Raw genomic sequence first — 17208 nt, forward strand, 5'->3', positions numbered from 1 at the left:
GTCTTACTACTTAAGATATTTTAGCCAAAGAACTTTGTACACTATGTACACTCTGTAGCACATATCAGCTTCTTCGTGAAGAAACCTCTTCAGTAAATACTGTACGACCGATCCCATATGTGCTTGTTGAACATCCCGTTCCAGATTTATTCCCTCTTTCCCTCATTTCTCAATCATTCAGCTACAAGAATATTAGTGAGATCAGATACTGATGTTGTAAGAGTTTGTGATCCAGTTCATCCCAAAGGTTTTGAATAGGGATAAGGTCAGTCTTTCCACTCCAGTCTTTATACACCATGTCTTAATGGAGCTCTATGCTTTGTGCACAGGGGTATCGTCATGCAGGAACAGGGTTTGAGCCTATTAGTTCAACGAAAGCTACAGCATACAAAAGCATTCTATACAATACTGCTTCCAACTTTGTGTAACAGTTTGGAGAAGAACCACTTATTTTTGGCCATAAAGTGTTTATTATTTTCTGTAGTTATGTGATAGAAATGCTTTGCTAATTAATCATAGGCTAAAAAAAAATTATAGGTACATTGTTGACTTCCCCATCTGATATTTCCTATATTCTCCAGTTATTTTAGGAAACGTGTTGGTTTCATTGGGCTTGGCCAGGCTCTCCCAGCTGGGCAGGACAATTAGAACAAAACAAAACAAAACAAAAAAAAAAATCAGAAGACACTATTGCTAATTGAGTTCAAAGAGCAATCATGGTTTACTGAATGGTTTCCATTTGTGTATGCAATCTATTTAACAATCAGAAAGGAATGCAGCAGAACGGGGCTCATTCCATGTGCTGGTGTGTCAGACACGTACCATCAATGTGGCTTCATGACCCAGCTGCTTTGCATACAAGCACCACTTTCAGTCCAGAAAGATCTACTGAACTTTTGTCCAGTAGTTAGTTTGTGTGACCACAACGACTTTTTTACCTTCCTAATCATTTTTATCTTTTGTCATGTGTTACTTGTGTATGCCCAGTGTAAGCACACCCTGTAATAGAGTTTGGATCAGAATCTATACACAGATGAGTGACAAATTAAAGAAAAAAAGAAACACCACCACAAAAGCATCTTAATCTTGATCTACTGCAACCTGCTAGAAGTTTCAGCATACCAGAAGTCAGTCAAAAACAGTGAAAAGAAACAGGACAGGAGACATTGTGATCACAGCAAATAATTCACTTTTTATTTCATGTTATTAATATTCAGTGATAAAGCATATGCTGAGGCTTTTTGCCATCTCTAAGAACACATATCTATTTTAATACAAGCTGCATAACAGAGAGAAAAATCACTTGCCACTAGAGTCGGGTGAATGTGGGATGTCAGGAAAGAGGGATCATTTGTTCAAAACTTGATAAAAAGCACAAAAGAATGAAAGAAAGACAGAAAGAAACAGATCCAGGAGTGCGAATGATTTACAAATTAGAAAGCTTGCCCATGAAAAATAAACAGCACAACAGTTTTCCCTGCTTGTCCAACTCCTCTGCTCCTGCTGAGGGAAGCAGCGTGTTCTACAGTACTCTCACACCTTCGTGTCTTCAGCTGCCCATTTTGCTCCTTTTATTTTGATTTGTTTTTACCCGGGCCCTGTTTCCTTTTTGAGTTCTCTAACCCTGTGCAAGTTGGTCACCACGTTCTCCTTGTTGCAGTGTGATGCAGCTGCCGAAACAATTCAACACACACACCAAATATTGACCCACTGCAAGCCTTCACACATGTACAGTCTGCGCTCTGGAGCCTGTCTGTCCATCACATGGACTCTGTCTATAACTGGAGATATCCGTTTGTGTGTGTGTATATGTGTGTGTCCATATCTTGTTCTTCTGTGTGTGAACCGTACTGGTCGTTGAACTCCGCAGCCGTAGAGCTGATGGGGCTCGTCTTTGTCGCCTTGCTCTCCTCTCAGGTTGGTGTAAGTTGGAGTCTGTAGCGGGTACGGTTTCCCATCAGTGAGGGAGCAGTGCACCACGCTCTCCCTTTGTTTCTCTCTTCTTCGTGTGATCGCTCGCTCGCTCAGCGTCTCCTAGGAGGCAGAACAGCATGTTATCATATGTGATAATCCTTAGGCAATGTGAGTACGTGTGCTTCTCTACAACTAGACAATTTAATTGGTGGCCCGTGGGCAGAATCTGGCTGCGAGGTAATTTGTTCCACCCATCAGGTAGCCTAATATGAAAAAGACATGTCTAGAGTAAATTCGGTTCAGCTGGACAACAGACCCTACACTTATGAAGTGACGCATGCCTGTTCCATTCGGCATGAGCCACAGTCGCAGTACAGAGCAGGAGTCACATCACGTTAGGTGTGACGTGAGCAGCCTTTACTCTGAGACAAGCCAAATTATTAAGATGGATGTCGAAAAATACAATAAAACAATGATATTTTCCATATTGTGAACTTTTCTGTCTTATGCACTTAAGTCTCTGTTAAATGAGTTCTGATTTATTTCCCTTTCCTGATATAATACCCTCCACTTTTCTCCTTCCACTAGATTTTGGCACGTGGCTGCGGGTGGATTAGTGATCATTCATGAACAAGTGCATTAGTGAGATCAGACACTGATGTTAAAAGAGTAAGGAGGTCTGGGGATCCAGCTCATTCCAAAGGTGTTCAATGGTGTTGAGTTAGAGTCAGGGCTCTGTGCAAGACACTCAAGTTCTTCTACTCCAAAATGAACTTCTACACCATGTCTTCATGGAGCTCTGTGCTTTGTGCACAGCGGCATTGTCATGCTGGAACAGGATTCGAGTCTCTTAGTTCCATTGAAGGGAAATTGTAAAGCTACAGCATACATAAATGTTTAATACGACTGTGTGCTTCAAACTAGTAGTAGTAGTAAAAGTCTGGGAAAGAAGCACATATGGGTTTGATGGTCAGTCAGGAGTTTATATGCTTTCATTTACAAACATCAGGCTGCACAATGCCTTTGTAACAAAATGTTCTCCGCTGTTATGAAAAGAAATATCCCATTAAAAATCATCCTGTCATTATACGTTTACGTACACAGTTTACGTACACATTTCGAAAGCGTGTGAATGTTTCTGAGCTTTCTTTAAAGACACAATTTCAAACATTTGAGCAAATCTGATATAACGATTAAACATCGTTTTGCTAATTTGGGTAAGAAATCAGTTCCCTGTCTTACTCAGTCACCTTTAATAGAAAGTCAGAAACGTGTTTGTGAGCAGCAGAGCGCTGTTTCTCAGTCAGTGTTGAATAACCAGAGCAGATTGATGTGTGCTAGAAAACGACAAGCAGCTTTATTGTGTGCTGTTTGAAGTGGATCACTGATCTGCTCTGAAGTGACTGTCTTCCCTGCTGCTCTGTCACCACCACCTCTCCTCAGCCCCTGGTTTACGTCTCTGGTTTGCCCTACGGTACCTTCTTTCTGCTCACAGAAACAGCAACCAGGAATTGTCTATTCCAAAAAAACCAAATTGTGTTGCCCAAACTATTAGCACAGACTTATATAGACTGAGAAAAGGTCAAGCAGAGAAGCCAGATTAACTCTTTTTTGATTTATATATTTTTTAAACTTTTTTTTTAATTCACAGGATCTTTCCTTTTTACATTTTAATTAAAAAAATATTTATAGTATTTATTTAAAATATTTATAAGTATTTATATAAATGTAGTATTTATTTCTAGAAAGAAACATATACCTGGCAATACAATAAAAAAATTCTATTCTATATTTTACATTTTAAATAAATTAGTATTTGACGTGACGTGACATACGGCTAAGTACGGTGACCCATACTCAGAATTCGTTCTCTGCATTTAACCCATCCAAAGTGCACACACACAGCAGTGAACACACACACACCGTGAACACACACCCGGAGCAGTGGGCAGCCATTTATGCTGCGGCACTTGGGGAGCAGTTGGGGGGGGTTCGGTGCCTTGCTCAAAGGCACCTCAGTCGTGGTATTGCTGGCCCGAGACTCAAACCCACAACCTTAGGGTTAGGAGTCAGACTCTCTAATTATTAAGCCACGACATTTCTGGAAATAAACAGTGAAAGGAGCAAAACCTCTTTAGTTCTCTGGATATTTTACCTTCCTCCAGTCTTGAATATCAGGTCTGCATTTGGTGCTCCTTTAGGGTGCTGGTAGCGTGGCCTTCGCTCTCGGTTGGTGTTAGCAGGGGCAGGTCTCTGAGCCAGTGACTGCATCATCTCTGTGTGCAAAAGGAAAAAAAAAACAAAAAAAAAACCAGCCAACCAGTCAACAAAACCACACAAACACTAATTAAGATCCTAAACTGAACTGTTTTCCTTCTCTCACCCTGGTAGTCTTCCTGCTCCTGTCGTTCATTGATGTCCAGAGTGAGTTTCTTCATACGCATGCGCTCCTCCTGCTCGGCCTGCTGCTGGTTGAAGTGATTGGCGGCCAGATGTGATGACAGCGGAACGTTCAGGATCTTAAACTGTAAGAAAACGGTTTATGAATCAGGTTTTGCGGAGCACACTGAACTTTATAAGAATGTTGTAAAGAGCAAGTTTATTGACCATACTTTCATTTATTTGGCACATTTAAACAGTGTAGGGGATTTAACTGTGTCTGTGTTTGTATGCTATAACTGATTTTCCACAAGCCGCTTCCTGAACACACCCTACTGTTTCAGCCCAAAATATTCATTCCATGTCCAACACACACTTTCACACAGACCTGCTGTTTGTTGCCTTTCCTGGTCAGCATAACAAACTGCATGGTGTCGATGTCAGAATCTGCCTCTCCTGTGCATGCAGGGGTGGAGCCTTTCTTTAACTGACTCTTCAGGTGCAGCGGGATAGCAACATCAAGCTGATGCACTTTCACTGCCTCGCCACTGCGCTGCTGCTCACACACACACACACACCACAAATAAGTTGAAAAATGAAAAGATGGGTTACTAGATAGTTGCTATGATATTCCAGGTGGTTGCTATGATATTCCAGGCAGTTGTTAGGATGTTGCTAGGTGGTTGCTAGGTTAACTCCATTGGTTGCGCACACACACACAGTTGAAAAACGAAAAGGTGGGTTACTAGATGGTTGCTAGGATATTACAGGTGGTTTCTGGACGGTTGCTTGATGATTGCTATGCTACACCAAATGGTTGCTAGGAGGTTGCTAATGGTGTTGCTAGGATGTTGCTGCAATATCCCTGCATAGTTGTTAGATTAACCCAATTGGGTTGCTAGAGTGTTGCTAGGTGGTTGCTATGATATTCCTGTTGGCTGTTCAGTTGCAGGTAGGTAATGGTCATGATATTTCAGATTGCCACTAGGATGTTGTTATGTGGTTGCTATGCTAACCCAGACAGTTCTAGGACATTCCAGGAGGATGCTGGGTTGCCATGGTCTGAGGTGTGCATGTTTTAACATGTTTACGCACCTGTAGGTTTTCCAACATCATCTTATCCAGAGCCTGAATGAAGTCGTCATCCTCAGCACAAGCCACGTGTTTCAGACCTCCACCACGGATCATCACTTCCTACACAGAACAAATTCCGACGCAAACTTTACAATTAAACTGCTTATCAACCACTTCCTGTTTGGCTAGTCCAACTAAACCCATGTTCTCTGAATCACTTACATTGTTTTCTTCGTCCGTCTCGTTCTCTTTATTGGAATCCGTCAGGTAGTCGGTGTTCTCTTCCTCCTCGTCACGCTCTTCTTCCTCATTCTCAGAGGCTTCCTGCATGCACACATGCCAAGATCATGATCAAATCTTACAAGAGTTCTTTAAACCCGAAACCTGTTTGTCTTTGCTAGATCATATGATAGTATCTGTTTCTCAACCAAAATTTTTTTGTTTAAAACTAGTTTTTACTGTACAGGTAAACAAAACAAAATAAACAGCTAATTCTCCTGCGTCCCAGCAACTATGGAGTTAAACGCTGTGCATGTGGGAGCAGAGCCCAAAACTCACTACATCTCCTACAACCTGTTCCCTCCGACGGAGTGGTGTGTCATGCCCTTCTGCACTCACCTCCTCCTCAGGTTCATTCATTTCGCTCTCGTTTCCGGACTGCTCTTCTCTCTCGACTCCACGTTCGTCTTCGTCTTCCTCATCCTCCTCGTCGAGAGCCTCTCCTTCCCCCATGCTGCTGGAACAGGTTCCGTCCTTCTCTGTAGCAAAGCCTGCACACACACACACACAGTGTTTGTCATGTTTGTGTGAGAACAATAGCAGCTGGTTGTCTCTGCAGACCCGTTTGAGTACGCACAGATATCCTGCTTCACTTCCACAAGCTTATCTGCTTCAGTCTTATTTCCCCTTTTATTCAAAGTGATAACAAAAGAGCTAATAATTTACTAATCCAGGGGTAAACCAGGCACATGCTTTTCTGAGCACGTTCTAGTGTTTTTTCTTTCTGGAATCTTGAGCACAGGCTGAATTAGCATTCACAGGTATAAACAGGATTAGGTTTTGAACAATGAGTGGAACACACGCTGACCTAATTCACGCTACAAGCAGAACAGAATTCTGTCGATGGCATAAAAAGACACCAGAGTTTGTGCCCCACGACCCGTAGGGCAGGTGTAAACACTTTACATCAGATGACGATGACAAACCCCTTAAACTCTTATCTTGTATTAGCGTTTTAGAATGTTTACTTTAATAAACATTTCATTCCGAGAATTAAATTTGAATGCTAATAATAAAAAAAAAATAATAATTATGCACTTGTACCGAAAACGACGGTTTTATTTTCCTACAATTCTGGATTTAGACAAAAACATTTTAAATAGACCAAGTGGCTGAAAGTATGTATACACTTCACCATAACATGAGGTCAGAACCCAGAGTGACGGCTATTTTAACCTCTGTGAGAGAGAGAGAGAGAGAGAGAGAGAGAGAGAGAGAGAGAGAAAAGGATGGACACCTCAGTGCTAGCTTTTTTATCAGCTTTATCTGTATCTGAATGTTGATGGATCTAAAACAAATAAAAAAACAATGCAAAGCATTTCAAGGTAAGAATTGCTTAGCCCTGAGCAGCCATATATTGACTTGATGTCACTTGCTGAACTTGTGAACTGTCCAACATTTACGAGTACGAGTTCCGAGCTGAGGGAGAATTTCTACATACCGAGAGAGAGAGTGAGAGAGAGACAGACAGACCGACAGACAGAGAGAGAAAGATTTCCTAATCAAGGGAACAAGAGTTACAAGATGCAGTCGAATGTAACATCAGACTGAATTTAATCCAAAGAAGAAAAAAAAGAAAATCTATTTTTCCAGTTGATGTATTTGTGGGAGATAAAGTGATTATTATTTTCGTATCCTTTGATATATCTGAACAAAATGTTTTATTACATGACTTTATATGTTTATAACAAGGTTTATATGACTGCCATCTAAATCACCACGCATTCAAGTTCCATACGTTATAACAGAAATAATACAGATCATTTCAGATAAACTGACTACGATCAAACTGTAAAGGTGCCAAGACAAAAAGCACACATATATATTTAGCCTCTTCCACGCGTCAGAGATACTGAATTACTAATGACTTAAATGATCCCACCACAGTCACATTACACGGGTTTAAGCTTGTGCAAATTCTTTTATCCAATGCTGGAAAAATGCAAACCCTTTTGTGTCACAACAAGGAAGGAATAAGGGTAGGTTGAGAGCCAACTCCTATTTCTGCTACTATTAGAAAGACATTTACTCAGAATACCACACACACACACACACACACACACAGATAGAGGTATGACTGCATTCCAGGTCAACACCTTCGGAACACACCATACAAAAGAATTCTGGTGCTAATATATAGCTCTCTCTCTCTTTCTGATAATGATGAACAGCTATAAATGAGTGAGTCAAAGTACTTCCTCTCGCGTCTCACAAACACACACACGTATAGGAATGCTGCTTAGCAGGGATGACAGAAACGCAGAACTGGGATAACAAGCACAACAATGTGTCTCTCTCACACACACACACACACACACACTTTTCTGCTCGTCAGAAACATTCCAGTTAAACTTAGCCTTGGAACAACTATTGAAATCCTCCGGTTGTTCTTTTCTTTCTTTTGAGAACGTCTTCTCTATAAACACAGACGACGTAAGAGGTTTTGTCATTTCAGCCATTCAACTCTAAACTAGTGAGGTTTGCAGTATCGCTTAATCAAATACAGATCATTGCTTCATTTCGTTTCCTATCTGTAGATGGGAACTGAAGTCTGAGGACGTCAATCCAATCGTCATTTCGATCCAAACGGTTAGATCCGTCTCTTTGGTGGGACACGCACACAGACGCACACAGACGCACACAGACGCACACAGACGCACACAGACGCACACAGACGCACACAGACGCACACAGACGCACACAAAGACCTATAGAAGCAAATTTACCCAGTTTGATGAGGACTTCTCTCTCGAGTTCAGCGACCTGATGGCAAGCTTCCTCCAGAGAGCAGCACAGGTGCATTTTGGGTCTCAGTAAATCCAGTGTGTCACTGATCATGTAGTCGATATCGATGGGAAACTGGTGATCTTTAGTCCACACATCCAAACTCTTTTTCCACCAGATATACCTCTACACACACAGAATAATGACAGTGCTAATAAGTTTCCAGTCCAGGCAGATTCAGGCCAGAAACTGAGCACATTTACAGACATTCACACGATGCACAATAAGAATAAGGAGGAAAAAACAACCTGGAAGTAGATGAGGAAACAGTCCAGCTTCTTCTTGCTGGAACCGCGATCGAAGTACTGGCCGCAGGTGTCGAGCAGCGTGCACACCATGCGGATGCGGAACAGGTGTTCGGGGGGATCCAGGGGACTGGACGAGCCGTCCTGATTCACGCCGAACGAGATGAAAGAGAAAAGCGTGCGGAAGATCACGGCCGACTCCACCATGCGGTAGTTGTACAGCTCGCCGAGGAACTTTGCGCAGCTAATACGCCGCTGGTTAAACTTCGGCTGGTTCACCTGAAAAATACAAGTTCGCACTGTTCTGACCGGCTGGGCCAACTATAAACAGAATTGTAGACAATATAATAAAAGTATGACGTCTTGCCAGCTGTGTGAGTGTAAGTTTTCATACCACAGTAAAAGTCTTATAAATAACATGTAAAACATATTATGTAAGGAGTAACACACGTTTCTTAAAAAAATTTAATTAATTAATTTAAAATAAAAAAACAAAACAAAAAAAAAAGAACTGACCAATGAATTAAACTGATGTCTTCCACATGTATTAAAAAAAAAAAAAAAAAAAGGTTTTTTCTATAAACAACACATCTCTCGTTATATATGAATCAATGGGATGCAGGAAATTAATGGTGCTGTGCTAGAACAACAATTTCCAGTCTAAATCTGGAATTTTTACCTGCATAGAATTCTTGGAATAAGAAGTTGAATGAGCTTATAAGACTTTTTTTTTTTGATGCACTTTCAACAAAAACACTGGCACAAAACCTTGAACTCATGCAGACATGAGAAACACCCGGAAAAACCATAAGCCAGGAAGAAAAAAGATATAAAGGTCATGTGATGCTGATAGCTTTTCACTGAAAGTATGATTCTTTCGTGTCTTTGCAAACGTTCTCTAGCACAAACAAACGTTTAGATGTGTGTACAAAACACGCACCTCCATGCCGAGGCGTATGTCCTCCAGCACGCCATCCACGACGTGAATACCCACATCTTCCTGATACGCGACGAGACCAGCCAGGAGGTTAGCCACACAGTGGATACTGTTGTACTTCACGTTCCAGATGTTTACCATGCAGCAGATCAGGTAGCTCTTCAAATCTGCCTCGTGCCAGGGCAATTTGCGCATCTGCCTTAAAACCTGTACAGAAAAAAATAAACAAAGGGATTTATTTTGAATTGAAAGAAACGTAGTGTATGTGTGAGAGAGAGAGAGAGAGAGACAGATGACGAGGACTCGCACCTTCTCCGTGGTCACCTTCGACAGGTCTTTGTAGAGCAGCTTGCGGATATACTCCTGCAGAGGAGGCCTCTTCTTGCGCACGGTTTTCTCCATGGGTGGTGGGTTGCAGTAGTAGTAGGCGTTCTCCACCATGGTCACGTAGCGGGCATCCAGATGCTGCGCCTGCTTTTTCCGCATCATTTGCTCCTGTAGTTTACCCAACATGCACATATATTACTACAGTGTCAATATGACTAAGAAGTAAGAATAATAAAGGAGAAAAGAGGTGTTTGTGAGCTGTGACGCTTTATTTCACTCTCACACACACACACATTTTAATACTGCTGCCTTTGTACTGACCAGTAAGACGCTGGTGCGCAAGTGAGAGTCAGGTGACCTAAACAGGAAACGTCCGCACGTCTCCAGTAAAGTGCAGGCCATTTCGATATGGTGATGAGAGAAATCAGACAGGAGCATCTGCAGATCACAGGTGTGTTACATCGCTACGGAACATACAGCGAGTTGGTTTGTGTTTATTAAAAAAAAAAAAAAAAACGCGCTCTCACCTTCAGACAATGCAGTGTGTCCGTTTTGGAAAACATTTTGAACTTGGCCAACTCGCCGATAAACCTCACCGTCTTGTTCTTGGTCTCAATGTTAATTTGGTCCTTCTTTCTTACCTGTGAGAGAAAAGGAAAAAAAAAAGGTTTTGCTTACAGGATTAATAAAAGGATGGCTGTAGCAGGGTTGACGTGTAACACGGGCTGTGTGTACGAGTACGAGATCTAGTACGCACATGGAATCGGAAGTCTCCTTTGAGCATGGAGCAGAGATCCTCGGCAACATCAGACATGCACGGGTGCAGAGTAGCCACCAGCCGGGAATAGAACGGCAACAGATCCAGCCTGTGACAGGAAATTGATTTTGAAAACACAATAATAATCTGTAGCTCAGATTAAAGTAGATACAGATGCAAGAACATGTTTTGTAAGTTCTATTTGGGTAAAATAAAAAAAAAAAATCATAGACCATTATTCCTGTTTCTTTTGGGTTCTTGTGGCTATCGTCGCATCATCGTCGTATCGCATAACTGACACACTATTGCACTCTGTTTCATAGTATAAACATGCGAGTCACGTTTTCGCACAGAAGGCCCCAAACGCACTTCAAATACCCAGATGATTCACTTATTCAGCAGAAGAAGAAAAAAAATACAGTGTTGAATGCTGGACCCTTGCGTAGTGGTAAAGGGGCGGGTCTACAAGGCACTCACATTGGATAAAAATGATAAAAAAAAAAAAAAAAAAAAAGATAGCTGTCGACTCTCCGGTTTACGAGACATCAGATAAGAGTCATTTATTTTCAACATATAAAAAAGTCACTGTGTTCTGCTAAAGCTCGCGGCGTCACATTTTGTACGCAAGTTTGTTGTCGTTAGCTATCGACTGGAAAATGGCATACATTACAGTTAGTAAAAAAAAAAAAAAACAAACACGTTCCAGTTAAGACGAAGCTACGCTTCGAACACACAAACACAAGATGTTTATATATACAATTAAATAGTGCATAGGTTGTACCCGAGCAAAACAGGGTCACGATACGAAGCGTTACGGTATTTATGTACGTAATTATTTGTATCTCTATGCTGAGATCAGGGATTAATAAATCTGCTGGAGTTAAACCCTGCTAGAGTTTATGGTTCGGTAACTGAATAAGTTGAAAGGCACAACAGCTCCATCTAGTGTTCACTGAGGGTGTAGATCTGTAGATTGTTCTGAAATGGGAACAAACTGTTAATGATTTCTCCTTAGCAAAAAATGTGTTAAGGTAAGCCACACATGAGAAGAATGTCCTTTTATAACGTTATAATCCATCAAGATCGATAGTCAGCAACTCTGTAAGCTTACTGTGTCTCTCTTTTTAGCTGTACTCGTTATAAAATCGTCGGTTCAAGAAGGAATAAAGGTTCCATCAGGGCATCTTTTAATTTTGGGATGTTTTAGAAAACAGCCATTATATGTAATGGTTAAAAAAATGGTCGGTCCATTGAGTCATGTTGTTTTCTCACATCACCAGTGTTCTTTCACTTGTTTTGGAGCGAATCGGAGCTCAATTGCCTTGTTCATAAACGTATAAAAGAACCGAACCGAGACCAAGTGAGAAAATGCACCAGGAGCGGAATAAAAAGAACCAGGTATGAGAAGTGAGGCAGACTGGAATACGAGGGCTACCTCTGTCTGGGAACGGTGAAAAGTGCACGGACGAGCTTCCTGCGGTTAGACTTCGTGTTCATGTTCATACAGAAGTCCATTGCAGCCTGGAAGAAATCAGAACCAAAAAAACGATTTTAGGACATTAAAAAAAAAATAAAATTGCAAAAAATATATAAAATGAAATATTGGCACGAAAGGTCTTTAGTTATGCATACAACAAATATGGTTCTGCAGCATTGCTGAGGCGTCTCACACACAAGCGCAGTCGCTCGATAAAGCACGTATGATCTTAAACACCCAAAGGGATCGAAATACATTTGTCTCGCTGAGGTGTGAGAGGAAAGCGGCGTTTACCTTTTCGATCAGGTCTCTGTTGACACAGTTGGGAAGCTGCTGGATGAAAGCATCAACGATGAGTTTAAGATGAGATCCAGTGCTGGCTTCTTCATCCTCTTGTTCTTTAAAAGCACAAATTTATTTGCGATCTTAATTCTCCGATACAATTACACGGCGTAACTCTTTATAGATGCATATTTCTAATCACATACCTGAAAACATCTGCAGTTTTAATTAAACTGTGATACTAGGATCACGTAGCTACTCACCTTGCTCATCGAGAAGTTTCTTGGCCAGTTCTTCGTTCTCAGCCTCGTCGGAAGGCTCGAGCTCCAGAGGGTCCTCTGCGATATCCAGAGCCTCCATCTCCAGTTCTAGCTCCTCCGTGCAGCTCACGTCTTTCCCCTCGCGGCCTTCTTTACCGTCTGCGAAAGAAACACAGACTCGGTTACAATTTATTTGCAGACGTAACAAACCGACCGCATCAGACATAACAAACTGACCGCACCTTTGCTGTCGTCCTTGTCTTTGCTCTGGCTGCTCTTCTCGTTGTCTTTGAACAGAATGGCAGGTACGAAGGCCTTCAGGTCCACCAGGTTTTCGTAAAAGTTCCGTGCGTCCTCGTCCTCCCAGATCCCTCCGTCCAGCTCGTAGTCTCCGGGTTTTCCTGGAGTGAAGATGTCGATCCCTGGGCCGTGCTCTGCCACGCAAACACACAACACACCGTGTCACAACAGCAAACTCTGACAGATCTATCAGGAAGTTACGAAGAGAAAATCTGAATTATATTGTGGTACTGGACTGAGGTGCATCATAATGCAAATGAAGGTTGCTTCATTTTATTCCGTTTACAGCATTTAACGGACGCTAAATCCAAAGCGATTATCCAAAGCGAGCCACGGCAGAGCTTTAGCATCGCAAACCCATCGATTAAGTCAAATAAAACTAATCAGTTAATTATTTAAAAAAATAAAATAAATAAATAAGAATAAACCTAGAGATCCTAGAGATGGCTGTAAACTCCTCAGCTGATAAAAGATTTAGCAATCGCTTATTATTATTATTATTAATGTTATTATTATTAAAATATTTCTTGGCACAGTAGTGAAACAAAACATTTCCCACCCCCCACTACAATGACACAATCATGTCCCAGTTCAAGGTTATACGCCACAAATTTGCGGGTGGAGGGGGTAAATACTTTCGCAACCAACTGCAGGAGTAAACAAATTTGTGTGTATTTTTTGTGTGTACCTTCCTGGACCGTTTTATCCTGAGGTAGATCAGGCATGTTCTCATCTAGTAGATCAGCCAGAGACTGAGTGTTAGCCAGCAGTTTCTGGTAGCATGTTGCAAACTCCTCATACTGCTTATGCCTGTCCTCGCTCAGCTCTCCTTTTGAGTGAAGGATACGCCTGAAAGAAGAGAGAGAACATGTTTTTGAGAACAGTCACAGGAGCTCAGCTTTGTCTGAGAAGTAATCAAGCAGCGCTTATAACCTGTTTTGTCTCTCGATGTTCTGCAGCTCTCTGTGGTCTTTCTTCAGGTGCTTGGTGAGAGAAGTGAAATACTCTCTGAGCAAATTCTGGAATGGTTGCTGCTTCTCGGTGTTGATGATCTCGCTGGGAGGAAAGGCCAGGCTGAACTTCTCCGCTGCACTCTTCACGCGCCGAGGGACCAACCCGGCGATATCGTCACCGCAGTGCTTGCAGAAGCTGATCACCACAGATATGTGGGTGTGGGTTTCACGGTCCACCCCGATGATGTTTTTCAGCTGCTCGTAGATCAGCGAGAGGCCTTCCTTATCAGTGAACAATCCCACTATAGTGAGTTCGGCTATGAAGCGCAGGTCTGTGCGCAGCTTGCTCACGTTCGGCGCTTTCTCCTCCTTGCGCGCCTCAAAGTGCCTCTTCCAGGTGGCTAGCAGCTGTGGAGCAAAGTCTGAGTAGCGCTGGTGGAAAAGCGAGCACAGGTGAACGGCACAGCCCACGTCTGAGATCTTCAGCTTTGCTTCCACCAGTGAGCTGACTGCCTCGCCAATGTACTTGCTGAGGTTGAGCGAGTCGAAGTCGTGCGAGAGCGAACTGCGCTGTTGCTCTGTGAGTGTACGGAGCTTCTTAACAAATGCTGTGTTCTTCTTCAGGCTGGAATCCAGGCGGCTGAAAAAGGCTTCTTCGGGACGGCTCTCTTGTGCATGCTGATTCCTCACACGGAGCTCCTTCCTGGTTTGGTGTCTCTCCCAGGCCTCCTGGTGCAGCTGCTGAGCTTCCTCTTTCTCCCTAAAGAGAATAACAAATCATGTAACTCCTAACCACAAATCACCTAACAAATAAATCAAAAAGAAGAATTCAGCTTACTTTAGCTGAGCCGCCTCCTCTTCTTTCTGTCGTTTAGCTTCCTCCTCCAGCAGCTTCTTTTCCTGTTCCTCCTGCTGCTTTTGCTCCTCTTCTTCTTTCCTCTTCTGCTCCTCTTCAGCCTTCTGCTTCTCCTCCTCCCTCTTTTTCCGCTCCTTCTCTTCTTTCCGCCTCTTCTCTTCCTCGATCCTTCGCCTCTTCTCGTCGGCAGATTTGCCGCCTTCTTTCTTTCCGCTCATTTTGCCCTCGTCTCGGCCCTTGTCCCGGGAGAATGTCGGTCTTCTGTCTCCGTCTTTCTCCCTCTCCTTGTTACCAAACAGACCCGTCTCTTTCTCCTCTGCGTTTACTGATTTTTTGCGTTCAGCCGGCATGCTGCTGAAACATCAGAGATGTTAACTGTTAACTGTGTCACAAACATAAAAAAAGGACCCAGCTACCTTAATAGTGCTAAACAACGTACTGAGCGCTCCACACTTTTTTCTTATTTATTCTTATCGTCCGTGTGTTGTCTCTGTGTATTCCTTATATGTGCGTGCGTACTTGGCAATGAAGCTCCTTCTGATTCTGATTCTTCTGAGTCTTTAGTGAAATAAGCTATAAATATGGTAATGTACAGCTAACAATATTGCATATCGAAATGATATGTGACAGCTGTAAAGCCAGAGCAAAAACAGAGCACAAGAAAATTGTTCGCAGCCTAAATTGTGCATTTAACTTTAGACAAGCTTGATCGAGTAATGTTCAAGAGAAATGTATGAACAAAAATAATCTAACCTGGCTAAGAGTCAAAGACACGGAGGGAGAGAGAGAGAGAGAGAGGGAGGGAGAGAGAGAGAGACGGGGTGTAAATTAAATGTAAAGAACAGAGTTGAAAGATGGAAAATTGTGATTCTTTATTTTAAGTTTAATTAATGCTTAGTGATGATGTGCACAAAAGTTCATTTTCCTCCTCAGGACATTCAGCGTGCAAAGTGGGAAAAACAAAACAAAAACAAAAACAAACAAAAATAAAAACCTGGACTTCAGTTCGAATATAGTGAACTGCAAAGCACAAAATAGCTGGCTGACGTTAATTATATGAGTGATAACTAATGGCGTTCTCTGTGTCTGCATGTTAACTGCTCGAACACCAATACTGCTATAAACTCATGTAAAAGTAGAGAAGAAGGACTTTACACTGCTCACAGGGGGAGCGGCCATGTTGATATGACGTCAATTAGGAAGAAAGGAACTGATAGCCAAGTTGACGAGTTTAAATTTCACGTTGAGACCTTTTCTGTGTTGTATACCGGGAATTACAGCATTAAGGAGCAAGAAGTGTTTATAAAACGTTTGACAGGAGGCGCGTTTGGACCGGAAGTCTGTAAAATAAATAAGCAGCGTGAACCGGAAGTCTGTTTTCACAATCGACTTATTAAACTTTTGCTAAACCCACCCGTTTTCATTCTTACTCACGTTCTATCTATCTGCATAATTATCTGCCTAATTATTATATATATATATATAAAAATCGACTGCACCTTCAGAATAAAAGTCCCTTCAGCTAGCTAGCTGCATCTCGTTTGCAACCGCAACATGGCCGTAATAATTATACATCACTGTGGAAAATAAAGAGCAGTTGCAGATATGACGGTATTAGCGGGCTGCACTTTCCCCGTGTCGTTTACTAGAATAAATTAAACCTATATACACACAAATAAGCTCACAAGTTAGCAGATAAATAAACATTAATGACCAAATAAGCTAAGCATTTACAGTCCCCGCCGTTCAGTTAGTAAACACTGGGCGTGTTAGCTAACACTTAGGAGTGCTAAAAACTTCCCACGTCTATATTCTCCTCAATAATCCACACATTAACACGATTCTGCTTCTGATTCGGATAATATCTTTTCTGCTGATGAAAGCTAGTGCTCACATTTAAGTGTCAGTGGCACCATTTGGTTTCTGAGCGTTAACTAGTTCGGTTTTATTTCAGGCCGTTCGAAGAGGTTTGTATGTAAACACTGATCAAAACACCAGCAACACAGACACCAACAAACAGGTCAATGCCACACACACACACAAAAACAACATCGGATGATGATGATGACGCATTTTCAGAAAGAATTGTCCACAAAAAAATAATCTTACCTTCAAAATAATCGAAGAAAACCACGAAATAGTTTTAATGAGACGGTTTACTCCTATCGCTTCCGCTAGCTTCCGTTGCTAGTTTAGGACCCCAAAGTGGATCATTTTTCAGCGCCTGAACAAAAAACATACAGCAGTGTCAGTAAACAGCAAGGAAACGTGTGTTTATTTAAATATCTGTATCAAAAAAATGTAACCACTTAAAATGATTTACATTTATGGAAACCCAAAGGTTTTCTTTCCCCAGGGAATCACCCTGATTAACAACTCACCAT

General features: G+C 41.9%; 1 protein-coding gene across 3 annotated transcripts; it reads right to left on the bottom strand.

The window, feature by feature from the left end:
* Positions 1-1166: 1166 nt before the first annotated feature.
* On the bottom strand, positions 1167-17036 carry upf2 (UPF2 regulator of nonsense mediated mRNA decay). Of its 3 annotated transcripts, none has more exons than XM_060887416.1 (22): positions 16934-17036; positions 14807-15175; positions 13949-14728; positions 13704-13864; positions 12958-13149; positions 12719-12874; positions 12468-12571; positions 12132-12217; positions 10697-10805; positions 10467-10580; positions 10261-10377; positions 9922-10107; positions 9616-9819; positions 8679-8954; positions 8373-8556; positions 5986-6137; positions 5590-5691; positions 5389-5487; positions 4682-4849; positions 4298-4439; positions 4070-4190; positions 1167-2034 (listed from the first exon to the last, which is right to left on the bottom strand). In XM_060887416.1, exons 2-22 carry the CDS (start codon positions 15172-15174, stop codon positions 2025-2027), a joined length of 3831 nt encoding a protein of 1276 aa, XP_060743399.1. In that variant the 5' UTR covers position 15175; positions 16934-17036; the 3' UTR covers positions 1167-2024. The 3 variants fall into 3 exon arrangements, with proteins under 3 accessions (XP_060743399.1, XP_060743400.1, XP_060743401.1); XM_060887417.1 differs by having other exon boundaries at positions 14807-15178; positions 16934-17030; XM_060887418.1 differs by lacking the exon at positions 1167-2034 and having other exon boundaries at positions 4066-4190.
* Between the last annotated feature and the right edge of the window lie 172 nt (positions 17037-17208).

Source organism: Tachysurus vachellii, chromosome 14 (genome assembly GCF_030014155.1).
Source record: "Tachysurus vachellii isolate PV-2020 chromosome 14, HZAU_Pvac_v1, whole genome shotgun sequence".
NCBI classification, from domain to species: Eukaryota; Metazoa; Chordata; class Actinopteri; order Siluriformes; family Bagridae; genus Tachysurus; species Tachysurus vachellii.

What these genes read in the sequence shown, in the direction of transcription:
- upf2 (XM_060887416.1), bottom strand. Translation starts at nt 15,174, where the DNA reads ATGCCGGCTGAACGCAAAAAATCAGTAAACGCAGAGGAGAAAGAGACG. An exon ending in ACAGAGACCTGATCGAAAAG is followed by an intron (nt 12,218 to 12,467) that starts GTAAACGCCGCT and finishes GATTTCTTCCAG; the next exon opens with GCTGCAATGGACTTCTGTAT. An exon ending in TGCGCACCAGCGTCTTACTG is followed by an intron (nt 10,108 to 10,260) that starts GTCAGTACAAAG and finishes GGTAAACTACAG; the next exon opens with GAGCAAATGATGCGGAAAAA.